Genomic DNA, 22,429 nt, shown 5'->3' on the forward strand with positions numbered 1-22,429 from the left:
CTCGTTCCGTGGTTGGGGGGGGGCGGGGGTAGGAGGGCTAGCCAGCTGTTCTCACACATTCTAGATTTCTGGGGTATGCATTAGACCCCAATACACTGTGTCATGCGGACTACACCCCACACCCTCCTTTAAAGGCAGAGTGGGTGGGACTCACCAGCAGGTCTCACGGAAAATTCTCTCTTAGTCCCCAACTTGCTGACTCTGACACCCTCAGTGCAGGTGAGGCATTTGACGCAAAGCACTGGCCTTCTGGAACCTCCATCTCACGCCTCACTTTGGAATGTAGCATCTAGTGGTTTAGGGCCTCATCAAATCCAAAGCTAAACTAGGAACACTGTAGAATCCTGTGACATATAGCTACGTATACATTGGAAGTTGAGCTACGAGGGCATTCTAGTATATCTAAGGATGGGGGGTGGGGGGGTGGGGGCTGGATTCCCTAAAGATTAAGGCAGCTAGGGCCAAAAAGGCCATAAACAAGCCTCTACCTACCTCAGGAGAGAACTCAAGGTTCTCCTTAGGAACTTGGGTACCATCCGGTGGAGTAGGAGTTGGCCCCATTACGCCACCACATCTCAGCCTGAACCTTATAGCACAGCCAAGCCAGGCTGCCCCTCAGAGCGTCATCCACTGGCCGGCCTCCAGGCCTTTGATTAGCCTGGACCCCTCCCCACCATCATTGTTTAGGGCTCGCTCTCCTATCGCTTCCTCCCGTCTAAATCCTACCCGTATTCTAAAATCAGACTTAACATTCCGGATCAATCTCACCCTTTTCTGATTTCCCGAGCACGAAACACGAGACCACTTTTAACATGAGCCGTGTCCAAATACTGGGTTGGCTCTGGGTGTGATTTTCTCTTTGCTTGGCCTCTGTTTCCTCATCTGAGCAATGGAGGCGACAGTGACACAGTCCCATGAGGTTGTCATCGGGACGAAATGAGATCATGCCTGAAACGTAGCTAACAGATGAGAGCCGCCAAGTCGATGCTGGCTCTTGTCGATGTCACCATCACCCACATCATCACTTCTGTTTCCGCAAAACTGGAAACAAAGTGAACGCCCGTAAATACTTCCGGGTTAATTAGTTGGCCGGTTAGTAAGCGGATTGGTCGTTGGTGGAAATAAACATATAGCGGCGGACCTCGTGGAAGCGATGAGATACGATACTGGAAATAGCGGTGGATTTGAAAGTCTCAACACTTCCGCCACAAAGGACATGAAACTCATTTTTAATGAGTGCCTACTGTGTGCCAGGCAAGATGATAGGTGCTTTCCTCCAGCCGGCTGCAGAGCCTGGCACACATCGCTGAGGTTCTTGACTCCTCGCTTTCTCTTCTCTGTTACATAGAAAGGGGCCGGTGCGAATCAATGAGCGCCTTATGTCACGCTCCCCTAACCAGTCAGCAAATTCTGTCAATTCTGCCTTCAAATATATCCTGAATTCAAATGCTTCCTGTCCTCTCTGCCGCTACCCCTCTGGTCCAAGCCACTGTCCCCTATTACCTGGACCGTTGCAGTAGCCTGTCAGTTGGCCTCCCTGCTTGCACCCTTGCCCCAGTTCTGTCTTTGCCCATTACAGCCACCTGAATAATCTTTTTTAAAACAGCAGTTTGACCACATCATCCCTCTGTTCAGAATCTTCCACTGGCTTCCCATCATATTCAGAATAAAATCCAAAGTGGCCCGGGAGACCTTACAATTTTGCCCAGTTCCCTCTTCTGCGATGCCAGTTACTAGCCTTCCTCTTGTCCCTCTGACCCCCCACACTGGTCCTGCTGTGTCTCAGACACTCCCAGCACAATCCCACCCCAGGGCCTTTGAACAAGCAACCACCTCTATGTGCAGTGTGCTTCCTACACAACCCCCATGCCTCCCTCTTTCAGGTATTTGCCCAAAAGTTACCTTTGCAGGAAACAAATAATAAAAGCGCTCATTAATTTCAGGAAAAAAAAATTCAGCATATACAAGATACATAATATAACCCAAGGTGAACAGTATTTATGATCATAATCATGTCATAATCGCACTGAACATTAACTGAACTAAAAAAGTTGATAGAACCATAATAAGTACGAGCAAAAGGGAGGGCAGTATAATAGCTAAAATATTCCCACTCCGAGGAGGAGGCCACTTGCTAACTTCTAAAATGAAAACAACAAAACATGTTCCATATCAATAAGGAGCGAAAGCTGGAAGAGACGAGGGAATAAATTGCCAGCCATGGCTTCTGGAGAGCTGGGGTCGGAGATAACCAGAGCCAAAATTAAGCCAGGCATTTAACGGACTGAGCCACCCAGGCGCGGGAGACAACGTTTTTTTTTTTAATTGAGGTATAATTGACATAGAAGGATCTTCGTTTCAGGTGCACAACATCATAATTCAGTGTTTGCATGTATTGCAAAATGGTCACCACAGTAAATCCAGTGAATATCCATCACCACGCATAGGCTTGTGTGTGTGCGTGATGAGACCTTTCGTGATTTCCTCTCTTTTCAAATACATGGCACAGTATCGTCACTACAGTCTCCGTGCTGTAAATGACATCCCCAGGACTTATTTCCCTTGTAACTGGAAGTTGTACCTTTTGACCCCCTTTGTCGATCTCGCCTCCCCGCCCCCCGCCTGGTGGAATAGGATGAATAGATCAGCCTGTACGCCATGTGATGGAGGCATTATTGCTTCGTGAACCCCAGGATCCCTGGGGTGCCCTCAAACCCTCTGCATTCCCAGGACTCCCGGTATTTAATGACCACCTCCCTGTCTTCTCATCTTTTTCAAAGTTAACATTAAATCTTTAGTTAATACATAAAGAACACCTGTAAGTCAGAGCCCGGTGTTAAGTCTCTGCTTTGGCAGTTTTATTTCACTTTTATCGCTAAACTGAAATAAATCCAGTGTAACTTTTCCTTCCTCAGTTGAGGAATGGTTTTGCTTTGCAATTTCATGGTCTTTCCGCCCCCCTCCCCCTTACAAAGCTACTTAGAATTTTCCGTGTGTTTCCTATATGTTTTTTACAGTGAACTTATTTCCTGTAGTCTATAAATAACCTATAATGTCTTTTCCATTATTAAAAATTGTCCAAATAGCATAGAATATATAGGGGAGAATATAACGTCACCTTCTTTTTCACCCCAACCCTGCTTCTTTCCCAAGAGAACTCCTGTAATAATCTGGCATATCCATTCCAGCCATTTTTCTATGCATTTATATTTGTACAAATGCACATGTAAAATATGTCGTATTTTTTTTAAATTTTTAATGTTTGTTTATTTTTTGAGAGACGGAGACAGAGCACGAGCAGGGGAGGGGAAGAGAGAGAGGGAGACACAGAATCCAAAGCAGGCTCCAGGCTCCGAGCTGTCAGCACAGAGCCTGATGCGGGGCTCAAACCCGTGAACCGCGAGATCATGACCTGAGCCGAAGATGTTTAACTGACTGAGCCACCCAGATGCCCCTAAAATATGTCATATTTTAAATATAAACGGATAACACTAACTTGCTTTGCCTCATGAAGTAAGACCACTTCATGCCAGTATATACATTGAAACTTGAATTCTTCATAGGATTCCATGCTCTAATTATACCCCCCCTTTTTTTTTTAGCTATTTTTCCATTGTTGAGTGTTTAATTTTGTTTTTTTTTTCCTATGTAAATATCCCCATGCATAAATATTTATTGCATATGCAACTATTTCTCTGGGCCAAGAAGACGATAGTTTGATACAACAACTTGGCAGGATTAAATAATGCCTCTTCCACCCCAAAGATACTCACATCCTGATCTCTGGAACCTGTGAATTTTGCCTCATATGGCAAGTGTGACTTTTTATAGGCATGATTGAGTCAAGGGTCTTGAGGTGGGGAGGGTATCCAGGTGGGCCCCAAATGCAATGTGATGGCAGAAGCAAGGTAGGGGAAAAGCGGATGTGATATGGGGACACGAGCCAAGGGATGAGGCCAACCTTCTAGAAGCCAGAAGAGGCACACGACAGAGTCTCCCCAGCAGCCTCCAGAGGGAACAGGCCCTACCACCCCCTGCCAACACCTTGACCTGAGGATTTCTCACCCCACAGCTGTGAGCTAAGACATCCATTGCGTGTTGCATTGCGTAAAGTCTCTAAATTTGCGTTAATTTGTTGCAGAAGCGATAGGAGCTGATACCAAGAATATGCTCTTTTTTTGTATATAAATAATGACCAGTAACTGTCTAAAATGGTTGTTCTTGTCTATATTTGTGAATACTGCTTTTCCTACATCCTTGCTTAGGCAAATCTTAGACATTTCCAATCACTTTCACTTTTTTTCGTAAGAGAGCAAACATTTTATTTTTCATTTTTTAAAAAAACTATAGATGTTTTCATTCTGATGAGACTTGGACATCTTTTCAAATATTTAGATTTCTTCTTTTGTCCATTACTTGTTTCGACTGTGGTTGTTGTTCATTTTCTTGTAAGAGAGCTTCCCTTTTTATTTCTAAAATTACAGGTTTTTTAAAATGTTTTATTTATTTTTGAGAGAGAGAGAGAGAGAGTGTGTGCAAGCAGGGAAGGGGCAGAGAGAGAGACAGAGAGACAGAGAGACAGAGAGACAGAGAATCTGAAGCAGGCTTCAGGCTCTGAGCTGTCAGCACAGAGCCAGACGTGGGGCTCAAACTCAGGAACTATGAGATCGTGACCTGAACCGAGATCAAGAGTTGGATGCTTAATTGGCTGAGCCACCCAGGCATATGTATATATATATATTACATATATATATGGTTTTACTACTAATCCCTTGGTATAGCGAGAACAGCAGCCTGATGGCAGGAGGGGGGGTGGAGAAAGCCAGAGCACACCACGCCTAATGTTTGCTGCTTCAAACCTTGCCTGCCTCCTGAGAAATGTTTCTTTCCACCCTGTGTTCCTTTTAGTGGACCCCTCTCTTCCTGCTTGGCTGTAGGAGCCCTGCCTAACTAAACAAGATAGTTCCCCAGGACATTTTGAGAGGAAAAAGTCCCTTTCCCTTCTGGTTGCGATGTGATGGCTGTGACCTTGAAGCTGCTGACACCCATTCGTCCCCTGAGGGCGTTCGACCCACATGTTGATGAATGCCTACTGGGTTCCGGTTTCTGTTCCAGACACCGGAGCTACAATGATGAGGTTTTGGGGTGATGGTGGGGTGGTCCAGAGCCAATGGCCAAGAAAATAATCTTGAAAAAGATGTCTTTGGTGCAAAAAAGTGATTTTATTAAAGTCCGGGGACAGGACCCGTGGGCAGGAAGAGCTGCCCTGGGGTTGTGAGGAGAGACTGGTTACATACCCTCAGGTTGGGAGGGGGTCAGGGCTAGAGTAAGTCTCTAGGGAATTTTGGAAGCAAGGTTTCCAGGACCTTGAGAGGCTAGCTGTTGCTAAGGAAACACCATTTATTACCATCTAATAAAACCCCAGTCATGAGACCCTTCAGATGCATATCAGGGGGCCATAAGCTTAGAGTACGATTGCCAACATATATCTTGGGGCAGCTGAGATAAAGGAAATTGACTTGCAGAATCCTCGAGGTTGGGATAATATTAAGCTCAGGTTCTCTCTTTGCCCCCAGCAAAGTGTCGTCATCGAGGCAGCTGAGCTCCTGGAGGACGGTCACTCTGCCCGTTTCAAGGACTTGTCAGTGGGCGGTAGGCAATAAGGGAATTGAATTTTTCATTTGCCTTAGTTTCCCACGTCGCCACGGCCAGCACTTAAACCCCGTTCCTTTGTTCTCGGGTAGGCAGGCGTGTCCCAGGAATATCACACAGATCCCGCCTCGAGGGAGGGGTGCTGTTAGCCTGTCCTCTGCCCTCAGCTTGCCCCGCGCTCCCTCATTAGTTAACAAGACAGATGGGGTCCCTCTTCTCTGGAAGGAGAGGAATTGGAGATCCAATAAGGAAAAAGGGGTGATTGTGTCTGCCCCGAGTTCTCTGCAGCTCATCAAGGAGCCCATAAGAAATGATGAGCAGCGGAAGCTGACGGGAGAGTCTTTGTGAGTGGGCAGTGTCTGCACTGAGATCCTTCTGGATGAGAAGGGACGAGCCAGGCAAATAGCTTAGGAAGAAGTGTTTTGGGCAGGGCTCCTGAGGGAAGGATGAGCTTGGCCATCAGGGCACTAGAAGGAGGTGACTGGGGGCAGAGCTTAGTGACAGATGGAGGTGACGAGGCAAGTGGAGGGCAGTGAGGTGGGTCGCACGCCTTGCGACACGAAGAAACTGGTTTCTGCTGTGCAAAACAGAAGCGTGCACGGGGAGAAGTAGAAACCAGAAGGTCCAGAGAGTCCGTGAACCCAGTTCTCCTCGTCCTCACAGCCACCTCCAAACTCATCCTTCCGACCAAATACATGAGCCAGAAAGTCCCCTTTATACTTCAGTGGGGTCTTCTGTCACTACCATCAAAAAGGCTGTGATGGATCAGTCGAGACACACGAAAATAAAAACGACTGGAAAGGGGTGCTGGTCGGTTGAGCGTCCGACTTCGGCTCAGGTCATGATCTCACAGTCCGTGAGTTCGAGCCCCACATCAGGCTCTGTGCCGACAGCTCAGAGCCTGGAACCTGCTTCAGATTCTGTGTCTCCCTCTCTCTCTCTCTGCCCCTCCCTCCCCCATTCACACTCTCTTTCAAAAATGAGTAAATGTTAAAAATAAAATAAAAAAGATTGGAAGGAATTACAGTAAAAAACCTTGGTCTGTGAGCAAGCATAATTCGTTCCAGAAACATGCTTGGGATCCAAAGCACTCATACATCAAAGTGAATTTCAAGAACCATTGGCTCAGGTGTGATCATGTGACTTTCGGCATCCCATACTACTCCTATCACAAGACATCGCTCCTTTATCAAGTTAAACTGTATTAGAAATGTTCGCTCGTCTCGCGGAACACTCAGAACAAGTTACTCACAATCTAAGGTTTTATTGTACATTGAAATATTACCAGCGATATATCTGGGTGATAGGAAGTCAACTTCATCTGCCATGCATTTTTGTATTTTCTTAATTCAGTACGTTGACCGTGCTGAACTTACAGAATTTTTATGTTTGCAGGATTCTGCTTCTGATTATATTTTCTGACTCTGGCCCCTTTCCCCCCAGCAGAGGTCACCAGGACAGGAGTGCCAGCACAACACTCACACAGGTGCTGTCCTTCATCCCTGCCCCTGACAGGTTTTCAAGACCAAATGTGAAAACAGCTGCAAAAGCTGGGGCGCCTGGGTGGCTCAGTCGACTGAGTGTCTGACTTTGGCCCAGGTCATTATCTCGCGGTTCGTGGGTTCGAGCCCCGCGTCGGGCTCACGGCTGACAGCTCAGAGCCTGGAGCCTGCTTCCGATTCTGTGTCTCCTTCTCTCTCTGCCCCTCTCCTGCTCATGCTCTTTCTCTCAAAAATAAATAAATGTTAAAAAACAATTTTTTAAGGTCAGCAAATGGAGCATCTTCCCAGAGGCTTCCATCAGGAAGGTTCTAGAAATAATCCCCCTTCGTTTGTAGATTCCCAGGCCCAAGAGCACCCCCAAATGAATTTGGCACAGGGGACCTAATCTTCACGATCAAGATTTTTTCCCCCACTTACAAAATCAGCTCCCACAACGAGCACTTGTGAGGTCACAGGCTTCCCACCGATGGTCATGCAGACCTTAAGTCAACGTCACCTGTGTTCATGACAGTTTCACTTACAGATTAGCAGGTCTGTCTGCTCCCAATTTGCAGATGGAAACACAGAGGCCTGGAGAGCTGAAGTGACAGCTTGGGAAGGCCAACCCTTTCGGGCCACATCTTCCCAGGGCAAGTGACAGTTGGGGCCGAGGACAAACCCACGTGTGGGCAGAGGCAGTGACGGCTCAGGCTGTGCCCAGCCTTCGGCCCGAATTATTTCTTGGCAGAAAATGTCACTTTGCTATCAGGACAGTCAAGTGCAGTAGAACGAGCTGATGGAAGAAAGGAGTTTAATTAAAGGGGAAAAAATTGGTTGGGTTAACAGTGCCGTTCTTTTCCATCCAGGATGGAAATTAATTTATAATAACCTTATCTTTTATTCATGGCAGGCTGCCCGTTTCAGGGTGCGTTGGCATCCCTCTCTTTTTCTGTTGAATGTGAAATAATCGTGTGTCTCTAATGGGCCGCGAGTCTGTTAAAGAGCCGAACACACAGAGCTGAGCCTCAGCTAGCCGTTCGGGAAGTCTGGAGCCACCAGAGACCAGCTTTGGTGCCTTTTTGATGAGTCATGACATTTCAAATTCAGAGGGCTCGGCAGGCTTCAAAGCAGCCTGTTCAGATTGATCGCTCCGGAGCCCCGCTCCCATTAGCGGCCCAGGACATAGGAAGCCCATCGGTTGTTCGCCCCTCACAACCTCCTCCTCTCTCCTCAGACCAACCTGACGGAGCTGAAGTCCTTTGGCACCCCGCCACTGGCAGTCAGCAATGTCACGGCCGCGGTGATGACCCTCATCGCCCCCGGGGGCAAGGTCCCCAAGGACCGGAGCTGGAAGGCCGCGAAGGTCAGCATGGCCAAAGTGGACAGTTTCCTGGACTCCCTCGTCAACTTCAACAAAGAGAACATTCACGAGAACTGCCTCAAGGCCATCAGGCCGTATCTGCAGGACCCAGAGTTCAACCCCGAGTTCGTGGCCACCAAGTCTCACGCGGCTGCGGGCCTCTGCTCCTGGGTGATCAACATCGTGAAGTTCTACGAGGTGTTCTGCGACGTCGAGCCCAAGCGCCAGGCGTTGAGCAGAGCCACCTCGGACCTCACCGCCGCCCAGGAGAAGCTGGCAGCCATAAAAGCCAAAATCACTGTAAGTGAGGCCAGAGTGCCCCCAGCCCTTCTGGGCAGGCTCCCCCACTTCCCAGCACCTGTGCGTCCCGAATTTTTTGTTGTTGTTGGATGTTTGTTTCTTTTTGACAGAGAGTGCAGGGGAGGGACAGAGGGAGAGGGAGACACAGAATCTGAAGCAGGCTCCACGTTGTCAGCCGTGAGCCCGACGTGGGGCTCGAACTCACGGACCAAGAGATTATGACCTGAGTCGAAGTCGGATGCTTAACCCACTGAGCCGCCCAGGTGCCCCCTGAGTGTCCTGATTTTTAGAGAGAGAGGCAGGAAAACCACAGTGTGATGCAAAAGCTCCTGATTTCTCAGTAGAGGCGAATTTTTTTCTTTCTCAGCTACTGTATAGTCCACACGAGACAAATCCACCAGACCGTTGGTTTTGGGTCACCTGCACCATTCTCTGGAAGCTTTTAAAAGCGGATAGTGTAATGTCATTTGGGCGGGTGGTCCCTTGACCATAAATATGAAACTGTGAGGGTTTTTAGCTTTTATTAACCTCTTGTGGATGTTTTGATTGCATCTGCCATGCTCAGGATTGGGGGATGGGGTAATCTTGGATTGACACCTGTTTGAGAGAGATTCCCCTTGAACTTCACCTTTGCCCTTAAAACGGAAACCACCAAAGCGAAGGTAGAAATCGAAGTCCCACAGGATGGCAGAGCTGTTGACCATCCAGTCCAGGCTGTGCCCTTTACGGATGTGTGACCTTTAGAAAGGCCTTCAAAATGCCCAAACTTAATGAGTGCCTGGGTGACTCAGTTGGTTAAGCATCCAACTCTTCGTTTCAGTTCAGGTCATGATCTCAGGGTTCGTGGATTCAAGCCCCACATTGGGCTCTGCATTGACAGCCTGGAGCCTGCTTGGGATATTCTCTCTCTCTCTCTCTCTCTCTCTCTCTGTCTCTCTCTCTGTCTCTCTCTCTGTCTCTCTCTCTCTCTCTCTCTCTGTCCCTCCCCTGCTTGTGCGCACTCTCTCAAAATAATTAAGTAAAAAAATTGAGTGCCCAAACTTAAGTTTCCTGAAGTAAAATGGACACAGTAACATCCCACTTCACGAGATCACAGTGAGGACCAAAGGACAGCGTGCACGCAGAGCCCATGGGACCACGCCCAGGGGCTCAGGCCGCCGCGCTGCCCTGGTCACGACAACTATCGGTGCACCACCTCTCCTGTCCTTCCTCCTCCTTCCGCCCCCTGTGTTCGCTCACAGGTGTGCCCAGGTGCTGGGGATCAGTCATTCCCATGACCAAGTTCAATCCAAAACACTTCCTGGGTCCTTCACGTCTCCACGTGCGTTCCAGGCACATAAGATTCTTACAACAAGTGCATAACGATGATAAGAAAGGGTTTTACAGACCATGAGACGCAAGATGGCGGACTAGATCAAATTCTACGGCTCAGGGCGCCAGTTCAAAGATCCTTGCGACCAGTCTCTCTCTAAAGATGCTTTAAAGCAAAGCAGCTAATCTCTGTATGTTTGCCTTATGAATCCACGTGTTGCGGGCCCGTCTACTCAAAGCAGGTGATAATCACCACAACGATGGCCCTTCTTCAAAGAACACGAGGTGCGTAACACCCTGACGTCCGCAGGACTAATGGCTAAGGGGGAAAGCGTCCTGACGGTTTTCATACTCTGCAGACTCTCCCAGAAAAGTGTTAAGAACTGCATTTTGAAGGATTCTTTACTCAAGTTATTTTAACTAAAGGAACATTTGGTGCAGAGGGAATGTTTGCAAAATGTTTATACCTATTCAGTAGCCAACATTCGCATGATGGGCCCACTCAACGTGTGAAAGCAACGAGCAGAGCTTTCAAATACTTGGCTACCTTAGGAAGGCACCGCTCTTCTGCCAAAGTGTTTTTTGGGGGAAAAAAATGTATTTTTGCTTTTAACAACCTTCTCCCCATCCTTTGCTTATCCACACTCCTGTCAGCGTCCCAAGAGTTTGAAAACTCCCCCACTAATGACAGAGGTGAGGAGCTGACATCCACCCCTAATGTGAAGGGCCACCCCGGGCAAGGAAATTCTTCCTACGTGCCACGGTGGCCATGAGCAGACTTCTCCAGTCCCCAAGACTTATTTTTAGGATTTTAGGATAATTCCAAGTAAAGAATGTTCTATCCAAGATACAGTTTAAAAAAATGTTTTTCCAAACAGATTATAAAATACATAAAAACACACATAGTTGTAGTTATACCTGGGGGGGTATATTTTTTAAAGTTTTTTTTTATGTTTATTTGTTTTTGAGAAAGCGTGAGCAGGGGAGTGCCAGGGAGGGAGGGAGACACAGGGTCCAAAGATCCAAAGCAGGCTCCAGACTCTAAGCTGTCAGAGCAGATCCCGACGCGGGGCTTAAATTCACAAACCACGAGATCATGACCTGAGCCAAAGTCAGATGCTTAACCGACTGAGTCACCCAGGTTCCCTTGGGGAGATATATTTTGAATAAGTTTTGCTTATTGGCATTTTCTTTCTTTCTATAATGAGCATATACTAATGTTACAGTTTATAAAAATAATAGTAATAAGGGGCACCTGGGTGGCTCAGTCAGTTAAGCATCTACTTCGGCTCAGGTCATGACCTCGCAGTTCATGAGTTTGAGTCCCGTGTCGGGCTCTGTGCTGACAGCCGGGAGCCTGGAGACTGCTTCAGATTCTGTGTCTCCCTCTCTCTCTCTCTCTCTCTCTGGCACTCCCCAGCTCACACTCTGTCTCTGTCTCTCTCAAAAATAAATCAAGGTTAAAAAATAAATAAATAAATAAATAATCTACAGGAGATCATTGTAAAAATCTGATTTCTGGCCAGTCTTAAAGTAATCAGAAGATTCTAAAATATCATGAACTGACCCTGGAGTTGAGTAGCACCTTGCCATCGCCATCCAGTCCAGTTTGGTCATAGTCCCCGCCAGTGCCTTCCCCAACCCCTCCCCCCCCCCAACCCAGTGCTAGACTCATCTGACCAGCTTACATCATGTTCCTGACCTCTGCTCATCTGAACTTCTGACTTCCACCTGTGTGCTGGGCTGACGTCCTGTTTCTTTTTTTTTTTTTATGAAATTTATTGTCTCATTAGTTTTCATATAACACCCAGTGCTCATCCCAACAGGTGCCCTCCTCAATGCCCATTGTCCACTTTCCCGTCTCCCCCCACCCCCATCAACCCTCAGTTTGTTCTCTGTATTTAAGAGTCTCTTATGGTTTCCCTCCTTCCCTCTCTGTAATTTTTCCCCCCTTCCCATTCCCCATGGTCTTCTGTTAAGTTTCTCAGGATCCACATATGAGTGAAAACATATGGTATCTGTCTTTCTCTGCCTGACTTACTTCACTTAGCATAACACTCTCCAGTTCCATCCACGTTGCTACAAATGGCCAGATTTCATTCTTTCTCATTGCCAAGTAGTATTCCGTGGTATATATAAACCACATCTTTATCCATTTGTCAGTTGAGACATCCTGTTACTTGATGGACCTTATGCAGGCAGTTGACTTTGTGCTAGATGAGGCCCTAAGGTGTTCATCCCCACGTCTCCCCAATGATACCATCACGACAACTTCTTTCGGTTGACGTGACCTTTGTTTCTTGCCCTCTCACACAGAAGCAGCTTCGTAGGAACCCTCAGTTTTCAAGAAAGGATGATTACCCTTTCTGTCAGCTCTTCCCCCGACCTCCTCCCTCCCAGCTTCTGTTATCATTACTGATTGTTACTTTTGCTTTTGAATCATCAAGACTTCATTCTGTTCTGCAACCAAAAATTAAGGGTCCCATGCTCTGTTCCCTGATCGGAAAAGTTGAAAAATCAGTAAATTCCAATTATATTCTATGAACCTACCTATATTGTTCATAGCAGATCTAACTGATACATTAGAATTACATGTCCTTTTTTCAGTAGAAATTTTCATTTGTTATTTCTTGGTAACAACCACAAAATGCTATGTGAGCTGATGAACAAATTCTGAAAACGTGAAGGATATACAATGAACACACAAAAATCGCCATTTCTATACATAAGCATTGAATGATCCAAAGAGGAGATTAAGAAAACAATTCTGTTTGGGGCACCTGGGTGGCTCAGTTGGTTAAGCCTCCGACTTCAGCTCAGGTCATGATCTCATTGTCCATGGGTTCGAGCCCCGTGTGGGGCTCTGTGCTAACAGCTCAGAGCCTGGAGCTGCTTCGGATTCTGTGTCTCTGACTCTCTCTCTCTCTGTCCCTGCTCCCCTCATGCACTCTGTCTCTCTCTCAAAGTAAATAGACACTTTAAAAAAAAGAAAAAAGAAAACAACTTTTTTGAGGATAGTTGACCCACAGTGTTACATTCACTTTCGAGTGGACAGCATAGTGATTAGACAAGTTTGTATGTTCTGCTATGCTCAGCACAAGCGTCGTTATGACTTGTCACCATACAAAGCTATTACAGTATCATCAACTGTATTTTCCATGCTGTGCCTTCTGTTCTCGTGACTTACCCATTCCATAACTGGGAGCCTGTATCTCCCGCTCCCCTTCACCCATTTTGCCCATCCCCCTACCTCCTCCCCTCTGGCAACCACCACTTTGTTCTCGGTATTTATAGGTCTGATTATGCTTCTTATTTAAAACAATTTCTATTTTTAATACGTTTCCTTTTTAATACGATCTTTTCCCCTCCCCCTGGAGTTTCTACTTGCCTTTATTTTTTTTCTCTGCCATTAATTCCTTTTGTATAGCCTCAATTACTCTTTTATTAAAGTTTACTTTTTATTTTGAGAGAGAGAACGCAAGCAAGGAAGGGGTGTGGGGGGGGGGAGGTGGAAGAAAGAATCTCAAGCAGGATCTGCACTTTGCACAGAGCCTGACAGAAGGCTTGATCTCACGACTGCAACATTATGACGTGAACCAAAATCAAGAGACAGAAACAACCGACTGAGCCACCCAGGCACCCCTAGCCTCAATTAAAATCTCCATGCAATCCAATATTCTGTCAAGTCCGTTTTTACTCCCAAGACCTTTCTCTCTTGTCCCCATCTCCAAACCCCAATCAGTGTTGGAGATTAAACACATTCACTGCTTTCTTGGGTTGGTTCCAAGGACTTCTAGAACCTCTGCCTTCTCCTTCCTTGATTTCTTGTTTGCTGTAGCTCCTTCTTAAGTAACTTTCTCAGACATGTTAACTAAGAGGTAAATTTTATGAAGGGTCCCAGTCTGGAAATGCCTTTAATTGACTTTTAAACTGACCCAATTGGGGTGCTTGGGTGGCTCAATCGGTTAAGCATCCGACTTGGGCTCGGGTCATAATCTCATGGCTTGTGAGTTCAAGCCCCACATCGAGCTCTGTGCTGACAGCTCAGAGCCTGGAGCCTGCTTCAGATTCTGTGTCCTCTCTCACTCTGTCCCTCCCCCACTCACATCCTGTCTCTTCTCTCTCTCTCTCTCTCTCTCTCTCTCTCTCTCAAGAGTAAATAGACATTTAAAAAAATGTTTAAACTGATGTGACAATTTTGTAGAGTATTGAATTCTGATGCTAATTTTCTCCTCTTTACAACCCTGAATGCTTTACCCCTTTCTTTGGTGAGAAGTCTGGTGAACAGTCAGGGTCCCATTCCTTTGCCAGTGCACTGTGTTTCCACCTTTCTGGAAGTGTTTCCATCTTTCTCTTTATTCTTGGTGTCTGAAACTCTGTATGGATGTGCTTAGCTGCCGTGCTTTTTCAATTCATTGTGTTTGGCTCAGGGAGATTTATTTTCCTTCACTCCAGAAAATTACTTTGTCTTTTTTCTTTAGTACTCTCCCTTCTGTTTCCTTTTTGATCGTATTTTCTAGAACGCATATTTGTTGGAAGCTGGACCTTCTGATGAGTCCTATGTTTTTTCTCAGAGTCACTTTGTTTTCTTATTCTTTCTAAATTTCCTCAAATTCATCTTTTAACTCTTCCCTTGAATTAAAAAAAATTTTTTTTAATGTTTGTTTATTTTTGAGAGGCAGAGTGTGAGCAGGAGAGGGGCAGAGAGAGAGAGGGAGGGAGATGCAGAATCCGAAGCAGGCTCCAGTTCTGAGCTGTCAGCGCAGAGCCCTATGCAGGGCTCGAACCCACAAACTGTAAGATCATGACTTGAGCCGAAGTTGCACACTCAACCGACTGAGCCCACGGGGCCCCTTCCCTTGAATTTATTATTTTTTTTACATCAACGATAATAATAATTTCCACAATCGCTTTTGTGTTCCCTGTTCCTTTTACTAGCACCCTCTTCTTGTTTTATGGATGAGACATCTCGAATCTTCCTAAGAAACTCATTGTGAAGGATTTTAGGCTTTCTTGTGCTCTTTGTGGTTGATGTTACCTCTTATCTCAGGTTGTTGCTTTTATTGCCTTCTTGTTTACCTTAATCCAGGCTTCATCAAATGCCTTTTTGTCTTTTCTGTTTTATAAGAACTCAAAATCTGGTGAGAGCTCTGTAGGCAAGGGCAGAGCTGGCTCACTGGAAGAACTCGTTTTGGGGATCAGTTGAGTTCTGTTGGCTACATCCCATATGCCACAATGTGGTGTCTTCTCTCTGCCACTGTTGAGTGTCCTGCTGGTGACACGGATGCCTGGTGGCATTGGACACTGAGCATGAGAGTGGAGATGGGGGTAGAGGATCAGTAAGCTTCCAATAAACCCTTTTGCTTTCAGCATCCCACCCCATCACACCTGACGTTTCCAAATCCCCAGTGCCTATCCCCTTTGGCGAACTAAGGCCCACTCTGTACTGCAGCTTCCTGTGCCCTGCTCTGGAACTTTCCACTCCTCTACGAGTCCAGTCTGCCATAAATCTATTGGAATCCCTCCCCCTCCAATGACCCTCAACAATTGCTTAGTGTTAAGGATTTGACATTTTCAATTGTTGCATAATTATTTTAGAGCAAGCCTCAGGGAGAGGAGGAAGTAAGTGAGTGTGGCCAGTCTGCCATCATTAATCGCACAGCTCACCACGTGCTTTTCCAACTGCTTGGCTGTATAAACTTGGCCCGTGAGTGGTTTCTCTTGTGACTTGGTAATGGCCAAAAAGGCAGCCCGACTCCATTATCGTGGTGACCTGAGACATACTTCGAGGGCTGTTCCCCGTGTCCCTGTGTCTTTGTGAATGCAAATGTGTATTCCAGGGGTAACAGAAGCTATGCACTTCGATTCTAAATTCTTGATCAATTTAGAAAACCTTAAAACCATGTCTTTTTATAAAACGTTCCTCGACTTCAGGATCATTGGGGAGAATCGATGAGGTTAAGCAAAAGTGAGCCGTACTCCTAAGACCTTAAAGCAAGGGGAGGGCTTAGATTGCAGACAGCCCAATCCCAAACCACAGACCTGCTGCCCCAGGCACAGTGTGCTTCCCTCCAGGACCCCCGGGATCCTCCTGAACATTTTCAGGCCACCCCAGCCTTTGGTGCACTTTTGCTTTGAACAGCAGCCCTTGCCTTCGTTGATAGGCTCCTGCAACCCATTTTCCCCCACTACAAGGAGAGATAGAATTTATGCACCCCTCTCTATGTCTGTGACCACCCCCCCACCTTGGCTCTGCACTGAGGTGGGAAACTCAGCCCTCTCACTTGGGTCAGGACCGATCTAGACGTCCACCCGGACTCTCCCCCAAGATCACCCCTGATTTCCCTTCCTTTCCTTCTCTGCCCAGCCTTCCTCAGCCCCTTATACCTTCCCCCCGGGGGCCTTCCTTAAAAATCACCGACACATGCATCTGTCTCAGCAGCACTAGAGGTGACTCAGGCTGGAATTACTGATCGACCTCATGCTCCTTCCTCAACAGCACCTTAATGAAAACCTGGCCAAACTCACAGCCAAGTTTGAGAAAGCCACGGCAGACAAGCTCAGATGTCAGCAAGAAGCCGAAGCGACCGCAGGCGTCATCTCCCTTGCAAATCGCCTGGTGAGTGTGAGCCCCAGCAGCCTGAGCCTTGATCATATTATCCGAGCTTGTCAGGTGCCACAGAGGTGCAAAATAGAGCACAGCTTAGCGATGCTCTGACTTGGGGGGCGGGGGGGAATATTTAAATGTGCTGGGATGCGGGGACCAGATCCTGAGAAGTGTGAATGCACACCCTGGTGTGCTCAAAAGAGTTTTCCGGGGCTCCCAGGTGGCTCAATAGGTTGAACGTCCAACGTTTTCTGGGGCACCTGGGTGGCTCAATAGGTTGAACATCCAGCTCTTGACTTCAGCTCAGGCCATGATCTCATGGTTCGTGGGCTCAAGTCCCATGTCAGGACTCGTCACAGCTTGAGATTCTCTGTCTCTCTCTCTCTCCCTCTGCATCTTTTCCCCACATGCTTTCTCTCTCTCTCTCTCTAAAATAATTTTTTTAATTAAAAAAAAAAAGTTTTCCTACAGAGACGGATCAGTAGGGAAGGTGGGAGCCCTTGACCTATCAGGCAGCCGGTGACACGTGACATGCTGATGTGCCTATACGCGCATCAGCCAGAGGAAGGGGTCCAGGACGAAGGTAGCTGCGTGACAGGTGAGCTCCGAAGCTCTTACCCATCTAACATCTGATGATGAGGGTGTGACCAGGATGAGGAGCTGAGAGAGAAGCAGGAGAGAAGAAGACCTCTCAACCCTGAGCATTTCTGAGCGTGACCTTGCCTATACGTACATGTGCACAAACACCCGCACGCGGGCTCCAGCCTCCCTGCAAAACTAAATCCGAGGGTCACAGCAGGGTGCCTGTCTCGTGGGTGTCTAACAGACTGCCCCCCCCCAAAACTTAGCGGCTTAGCACAACAACCATTTCATTGCCTCTCACGGGTTTGCGGGCCGGGAATCTGGGTAGGTTTCAACCTGTGGGTCCTCTGCCCTGTGTGGCGCCTCCTGGGGCCACTCAGCACTCTTCAGCCAGCGGCTGGCTGGTTTGCCACATGCACCTTGGCAGGAGCCCCTGGAAGGTCTCTCCAGCAGGGTACTTAGACGTCTTACATGGAGACCCAGGGCTCCCAGAGACAGAAAGCAGAAGGTCCCGGTCTCTTAAGGCCTGGGGCCAAAACCCAACACAACATCACTTCCACTGTGTTCTGTTGGTCGCGGGTTCAGGGAGGGGGCACATAGACACCAACTCTTTTTTTTTTTTTTTTATCTTTATTCACTTTTGAGAGACAGAGACAGAGCGCGAGCCGGGGAGGGGCAGAGAGAGAGGGGGACACAGAATCTGAAGCAGGCTCTAGGCTCTGAGCCATCAGCACAGAGCCCAATGCGGGGCTCGAACCCACAAACCATGAGATCATGACCTGAGCCGGAGTCGGATGCTCAACTGACTGAGCCACCCAGGCGCCCCTGTAGACACCAACTCTTGGTGAAAAGAGTGTCAGTATTCATTGCCTTTTTTAATCCCCTGCGGCTTATATGTTTCCTCATAAACCAGCTAAGATCCTGGAAGGCACCGTCCACGGGGTATGATTTCTCTTCAATGGAGAGCCTTCACAACACCTTTCTCTCCAAAGGTAGAACTGATACCTTTTTTATGTTTATTCCAGCCACCGTTTGTTTATAAAACAGAGCCAGGTTTTCTCGTTTAGGGAGAAGTGAGTCACAACCATGACTGAAATGAGCCATGGCTTCCGGGAAGAAAGGCGTGCATCTGTGCAGTTGTCTGTTTCACCTGCTCTTGAGTAGCTTTGGGACGATGGTTTTAACGGAACAATTCAGTGTAGAGACAGCTCTTCTGCAAGAGGTAGTCCAGACCTCCCAGCTGGCCTCCCATTCCGCTTTCTGTTTGGCTTCCAGAACTTAGCACGGCCTTCTCTGCCTGGCCTGGGAGTTTTCTGAATTGAACCTCTTGGGAGGCAGGCAGGGTGTACACGCTCTGAAACCAACCCTGTCTCTACCGACCTAGAGGTTCTGGAGAGACTTACTGGTCTTTATCCGTGTCACCTAAAAACTGGGCATGGGAATGGTTGGGCTGGCACATCCTTAACATTTCTTCCAGCTGTGATGCTCTCTGATGCCATCTCTCAAGGAAGGAAAAAGGGTCAGTCACAACACAGACTCAGCTCTACCAGATGCCTACTGTAGAAAGGAGGCCCCTCCTCCCCAGAGAGGGGCTCCCCCTGGGAGAGGAGTGCCATACCAAAGCGGGGCGGGCAGAGTCAGGACGTGTTCCGCCATCTTGGTGCCTCACGCACGGCCATGTTTCAGTACTTCTGACTCTGGGCCTTCATTACCATGTCTGTCTCCCCGCCCACTGTGAATTATTTATAGCGCGTGGGATTGATTTTATTTCTTTTCCTCTCCCCAGCATTTGGAGAGGAGAGGGGGAGGTGCATGAGCTTCTAGTATGTTTGCATCCCAGGCACTGTGCTAAGTGATTAACCAACACGGTCGTATTTAATTTTCTCCAAGCCCGCGTTCACACCCTGTAATCCATCCACAGCCCCAATTACACATAGCACAGAACAGAACAGGGTCTCGTTCCCCAAAAATGTGCGACTCCCCGTGGATCCACAGGGCCACCTGAACGACGTCCCGAGACTGCTGCCAGCAGATGAGCACCGTGCGTCCTGTGTGACTCAGTCCCGGGGTCTGTATGCAGCCTGTGGGATGATGCGTCGCCTGTCCTCTCTGCTCTCTGAAACCACAGGTGAGGGGACTGGCCTCAGAGAACGTGAGGTGGGCAGAGGCCGTGCAGAACTTGAGACAGCAGGAGAGCAAACTCTGCGGAGACGTGCTTCTGACCACGGCTTTCGTTTCGTACCTCGGCTTCTTCACGAAGGGATATCGGCAGAGCCTCATGGACGGCACCTGGCGACCCTACCTAAGCCAGCTAAAGGTGTGTACAGCCTGGATTTCTCCTACAGCTCTACAGCCAGGGAGCTCTCCTGGCAATAAAGTCTTCTAGCTCTTTCTTGCGTGCTTCCACCACTAGCACCTGAGCGTCCCCTAGTGATCTTGGGGTCTGGGAGGGAGACCTGTGCAGCCGTGTTCCCATACAGTGCCCTGCCTTGCCATCCACTGCCCTCTGGGCCACCTGAGGACAGTGCCTCTCCCCTGTAAAAAAATTTTTTTTAACGTTTATTCATTTTTTGAGAGACAGAGCAGAGCATGAGCGGGGGAGGGGCAGAGAGAGAGGGAGTCACAGATTCCAAATTGGGCTCCAGGCTCCGAGCTGTCAGCACAGAGCCCGACGCGGGGCTCGAACCCATGACCCGCGAGATCGTGACCTGAGCCGAAGTCGGAAGCTTAACCGACTGAGCCACCCAGGCGCCCCGCATCTCTCCCCTTTAATTGGGCTCTCTGTGGGCACTCTGGTCCACTGCCCAGCAGGCTGTCTCAAAACTGCGAATCCCAAGAGTCCCCAAAAGCACCCTGAGTTGCCTCCACTGCCCCTGCTCTTGAGCCAAATGGCAGTGTCGCAGTGGGGCCCAAGGCTCCCTTCCCAGATCTGCAACGCACCTTGTCACCGGATCCCAGGGCTGCGCAGTCTGTGCCCGTGGCTCACGGACCCCCTTGTGCAAACCCTTCTGCCTCCTTCTGTCATGTGTAGTCGGCCCGTCCTCCTAGCTCCCAGCCCTTCCCCCTCTCCTGAGATGGCCAAGTGGGGAAATGCTGGTTCCTGATCGAAAGGGGTTCTAGAGCCGACAGTCAGAATAATTCCTAATCCTGTCCACTTTCCCATGACTCATAGTCCTCAATCCACAAATGTTCACCGAGGCATCAGCCTGTGTGTCCTCCCTAAAGGCCAGGATGGCCGCAGGAAGGTCCCAGTCCGGACGGTGGAGGAGACTAGGTTCACGAAAATTGGCTGCGGTAAGAGTCAGCCGGACAGTTCACCATGTACAGGAAGAGTTGAATTCCAGAATGCATCTGTAGGTAGAGACCCAGAACATAAAACCCATATTGTCTAGTGGTGGTTGGTTGCAGAAATCAGCTCACAAAGGCTCATTCACTTGATGATTTGTGGTTTAAAAACTGTTACGGAAATACATACACACGTACGTACTATTATGGTACTAGGAAATAAAAATGAAGCTGTCGTTGATCTCGAACACCATGAGAAAGGAAATTGTTTTTTTTTTTTTTTAGTTTATTTATTTTGTGTGAGAGAGAAACAGAGTGAGCAGGGGAGGGGCAGGGAGAGAGAGGAAGACAGAATCCCAAGCAGGCTCCTTGCTCCCGGGGCAGAGCCCGACCTGGGGTTCAATCCCATGAACCGTGAGATCATGACCTGAGCCGAAACCAAGAGTCGGACGCTTAACCATTTGAGCCCCCCAGGCGCCCCGAGAAAGGAAATTATTAAAAGGGCAGTCATCAACTGAGTGAATAAAGATGGGGAGCTCAGTGGCAGCTTAACGGGGATTTTTCTGGCTTGGTTTGGCGTTTGTAGGCACTTTTGTGCTGTAGCCCCTTTGGTGGTCAGGAACGGGGTGGGGGGTACCTATGGGTTTCTTCTCACGAGAATGTTTTTCGTGCACAAAATGGTCTTGAAATACATTTCTGATCCCCAGGGTAAGGATGCTTTAGTACTGGCCATCTGCAGCCCTCGTGAGTGAGATTAAAGGAAAGGGGAGGGATCGGACAGGGGTTCCTCAGGTAACTGGGAAAACAGACCACAGAGGACAGAGGCACAGAGAGGTTAAAGGGGCATGTGTGCGTGAACCTCACAAACATCCCACTAAATGAAAGCAGACACGAAAGGTCACCTGTCCTAGGACTCCATTTATGTGAAGTATCCAGAGTAGGTAAATGCATAGAAAGTGGATTTGTGGTTGTTGGGAACCGGGGGGCAGAGGGGAGCAAGGGAGTGACGGGGCTTCCTTTTGGCATGAAGAAAAATGTTTTGGAACCAGATAGAGTTGATGGTCACACAACATTGTGAAGGTACCAAATGCCATTGAATCGTGCACTCTAACATGGTTCCTTTAAGGGGCACCTGGGTAGTTCAGTTGATTAAGCATCTGACTTCAGCTCAGGTCACAATCTCACAGTTCATGGGTTCAAGCCTCACGTCGGGCTCTGGGTTGACAGCTCAGAGTCTGGAGCCTGCTTCAGATTGTGTCTCCCTCTCTCTCTGCCCCTCTCCCGCTTTCACTCTATGTCTCTCTCTCTCTCTCAAAAAGAAAGAAGATTAAAAAAAATTTTTTATTTTAAAATTTTTTTTTAATGTTTATTTCTGAGATAGAGACAGAGCATGAGCGGGGGAGGGGCAAAGAGAGAGGGAGACACAGAATCCGAAGCAGGCTCCGGGCTCTGGGCCATCAGCACAGAGCCTGAGGCAGGGCTCGAACCCACGGACCGTGAGATCATGACCTGAGCCGAAGTCGGTCGCTCAACCGACTGAGCCACCCAGGCGACCCCCCCAAAAATTTTTTTAATAAAATAAAAAAATAAATGAAACGGTTCATTTAAGTTACGTGAATTTTACCCCAATTAACAAAAATGCATGAGTGCCCCCAGTGGAAAATAGGACTAGCAGCAGAATTGAGCTGAGAGAGGTCAACAGAAAAAGGAAAGGAGGAGCCCTATAATCCACCCTGGAAGTGGAATGTTCTGGGCAGGGAGAAAAGTAGGCACCTCCGGTTGTGTGCAAGCCGGGCCTTCGTCAGCAGGGGGTGACATACGGGACAGCAAGGGTGGTGTGGGCTGGCAGCG

At 48.1% G+C, this 22,429-nt stretch overlaps 1 protein-coding gene across 1 annotated transcript in view; it reads left to right on the forward strand.

The window, feature by feature from the left end:
- DNAH9 (dynein axonemal heavy chain 9) overlaps positions 1-22,429 on the forward strand; it is a 332,476-nt gene that overhangs the window by 225,506 nt on the left and 84,541 nt on the right. Inside the window, exons 50-52 of the mRNA XM_042967844.1 lie at positions 8,368-8,793; positions 16,604-16,723; positions 19,422-19,610. Coding sequence (XP_042823778.1) covers positions 8,368-8,793; positions 16,604-16,723; positions 19,422-19,610 — 735 coding nt within the window. The remainder of the gene's footprint in view (positions 1-8,367; positions 8,794-16,603; positions 16,724-19,421; positions 19,611-22,429) is intronic.

Source organism: Panthera tigris, chromosome E1 (genome assembly GCF_018350195.1).
Source record: "Panthera tigris isolate Pti1 chromosome E1, P.tigris_Pti1_mat1.1, whole genome shotgun sequence".
NCBI classification, from domain to species: Eukaryota; Metazoa; Chordata; class Mammalia; order Carnivora; family Felidae; genus Panthera; species Panthera tigris.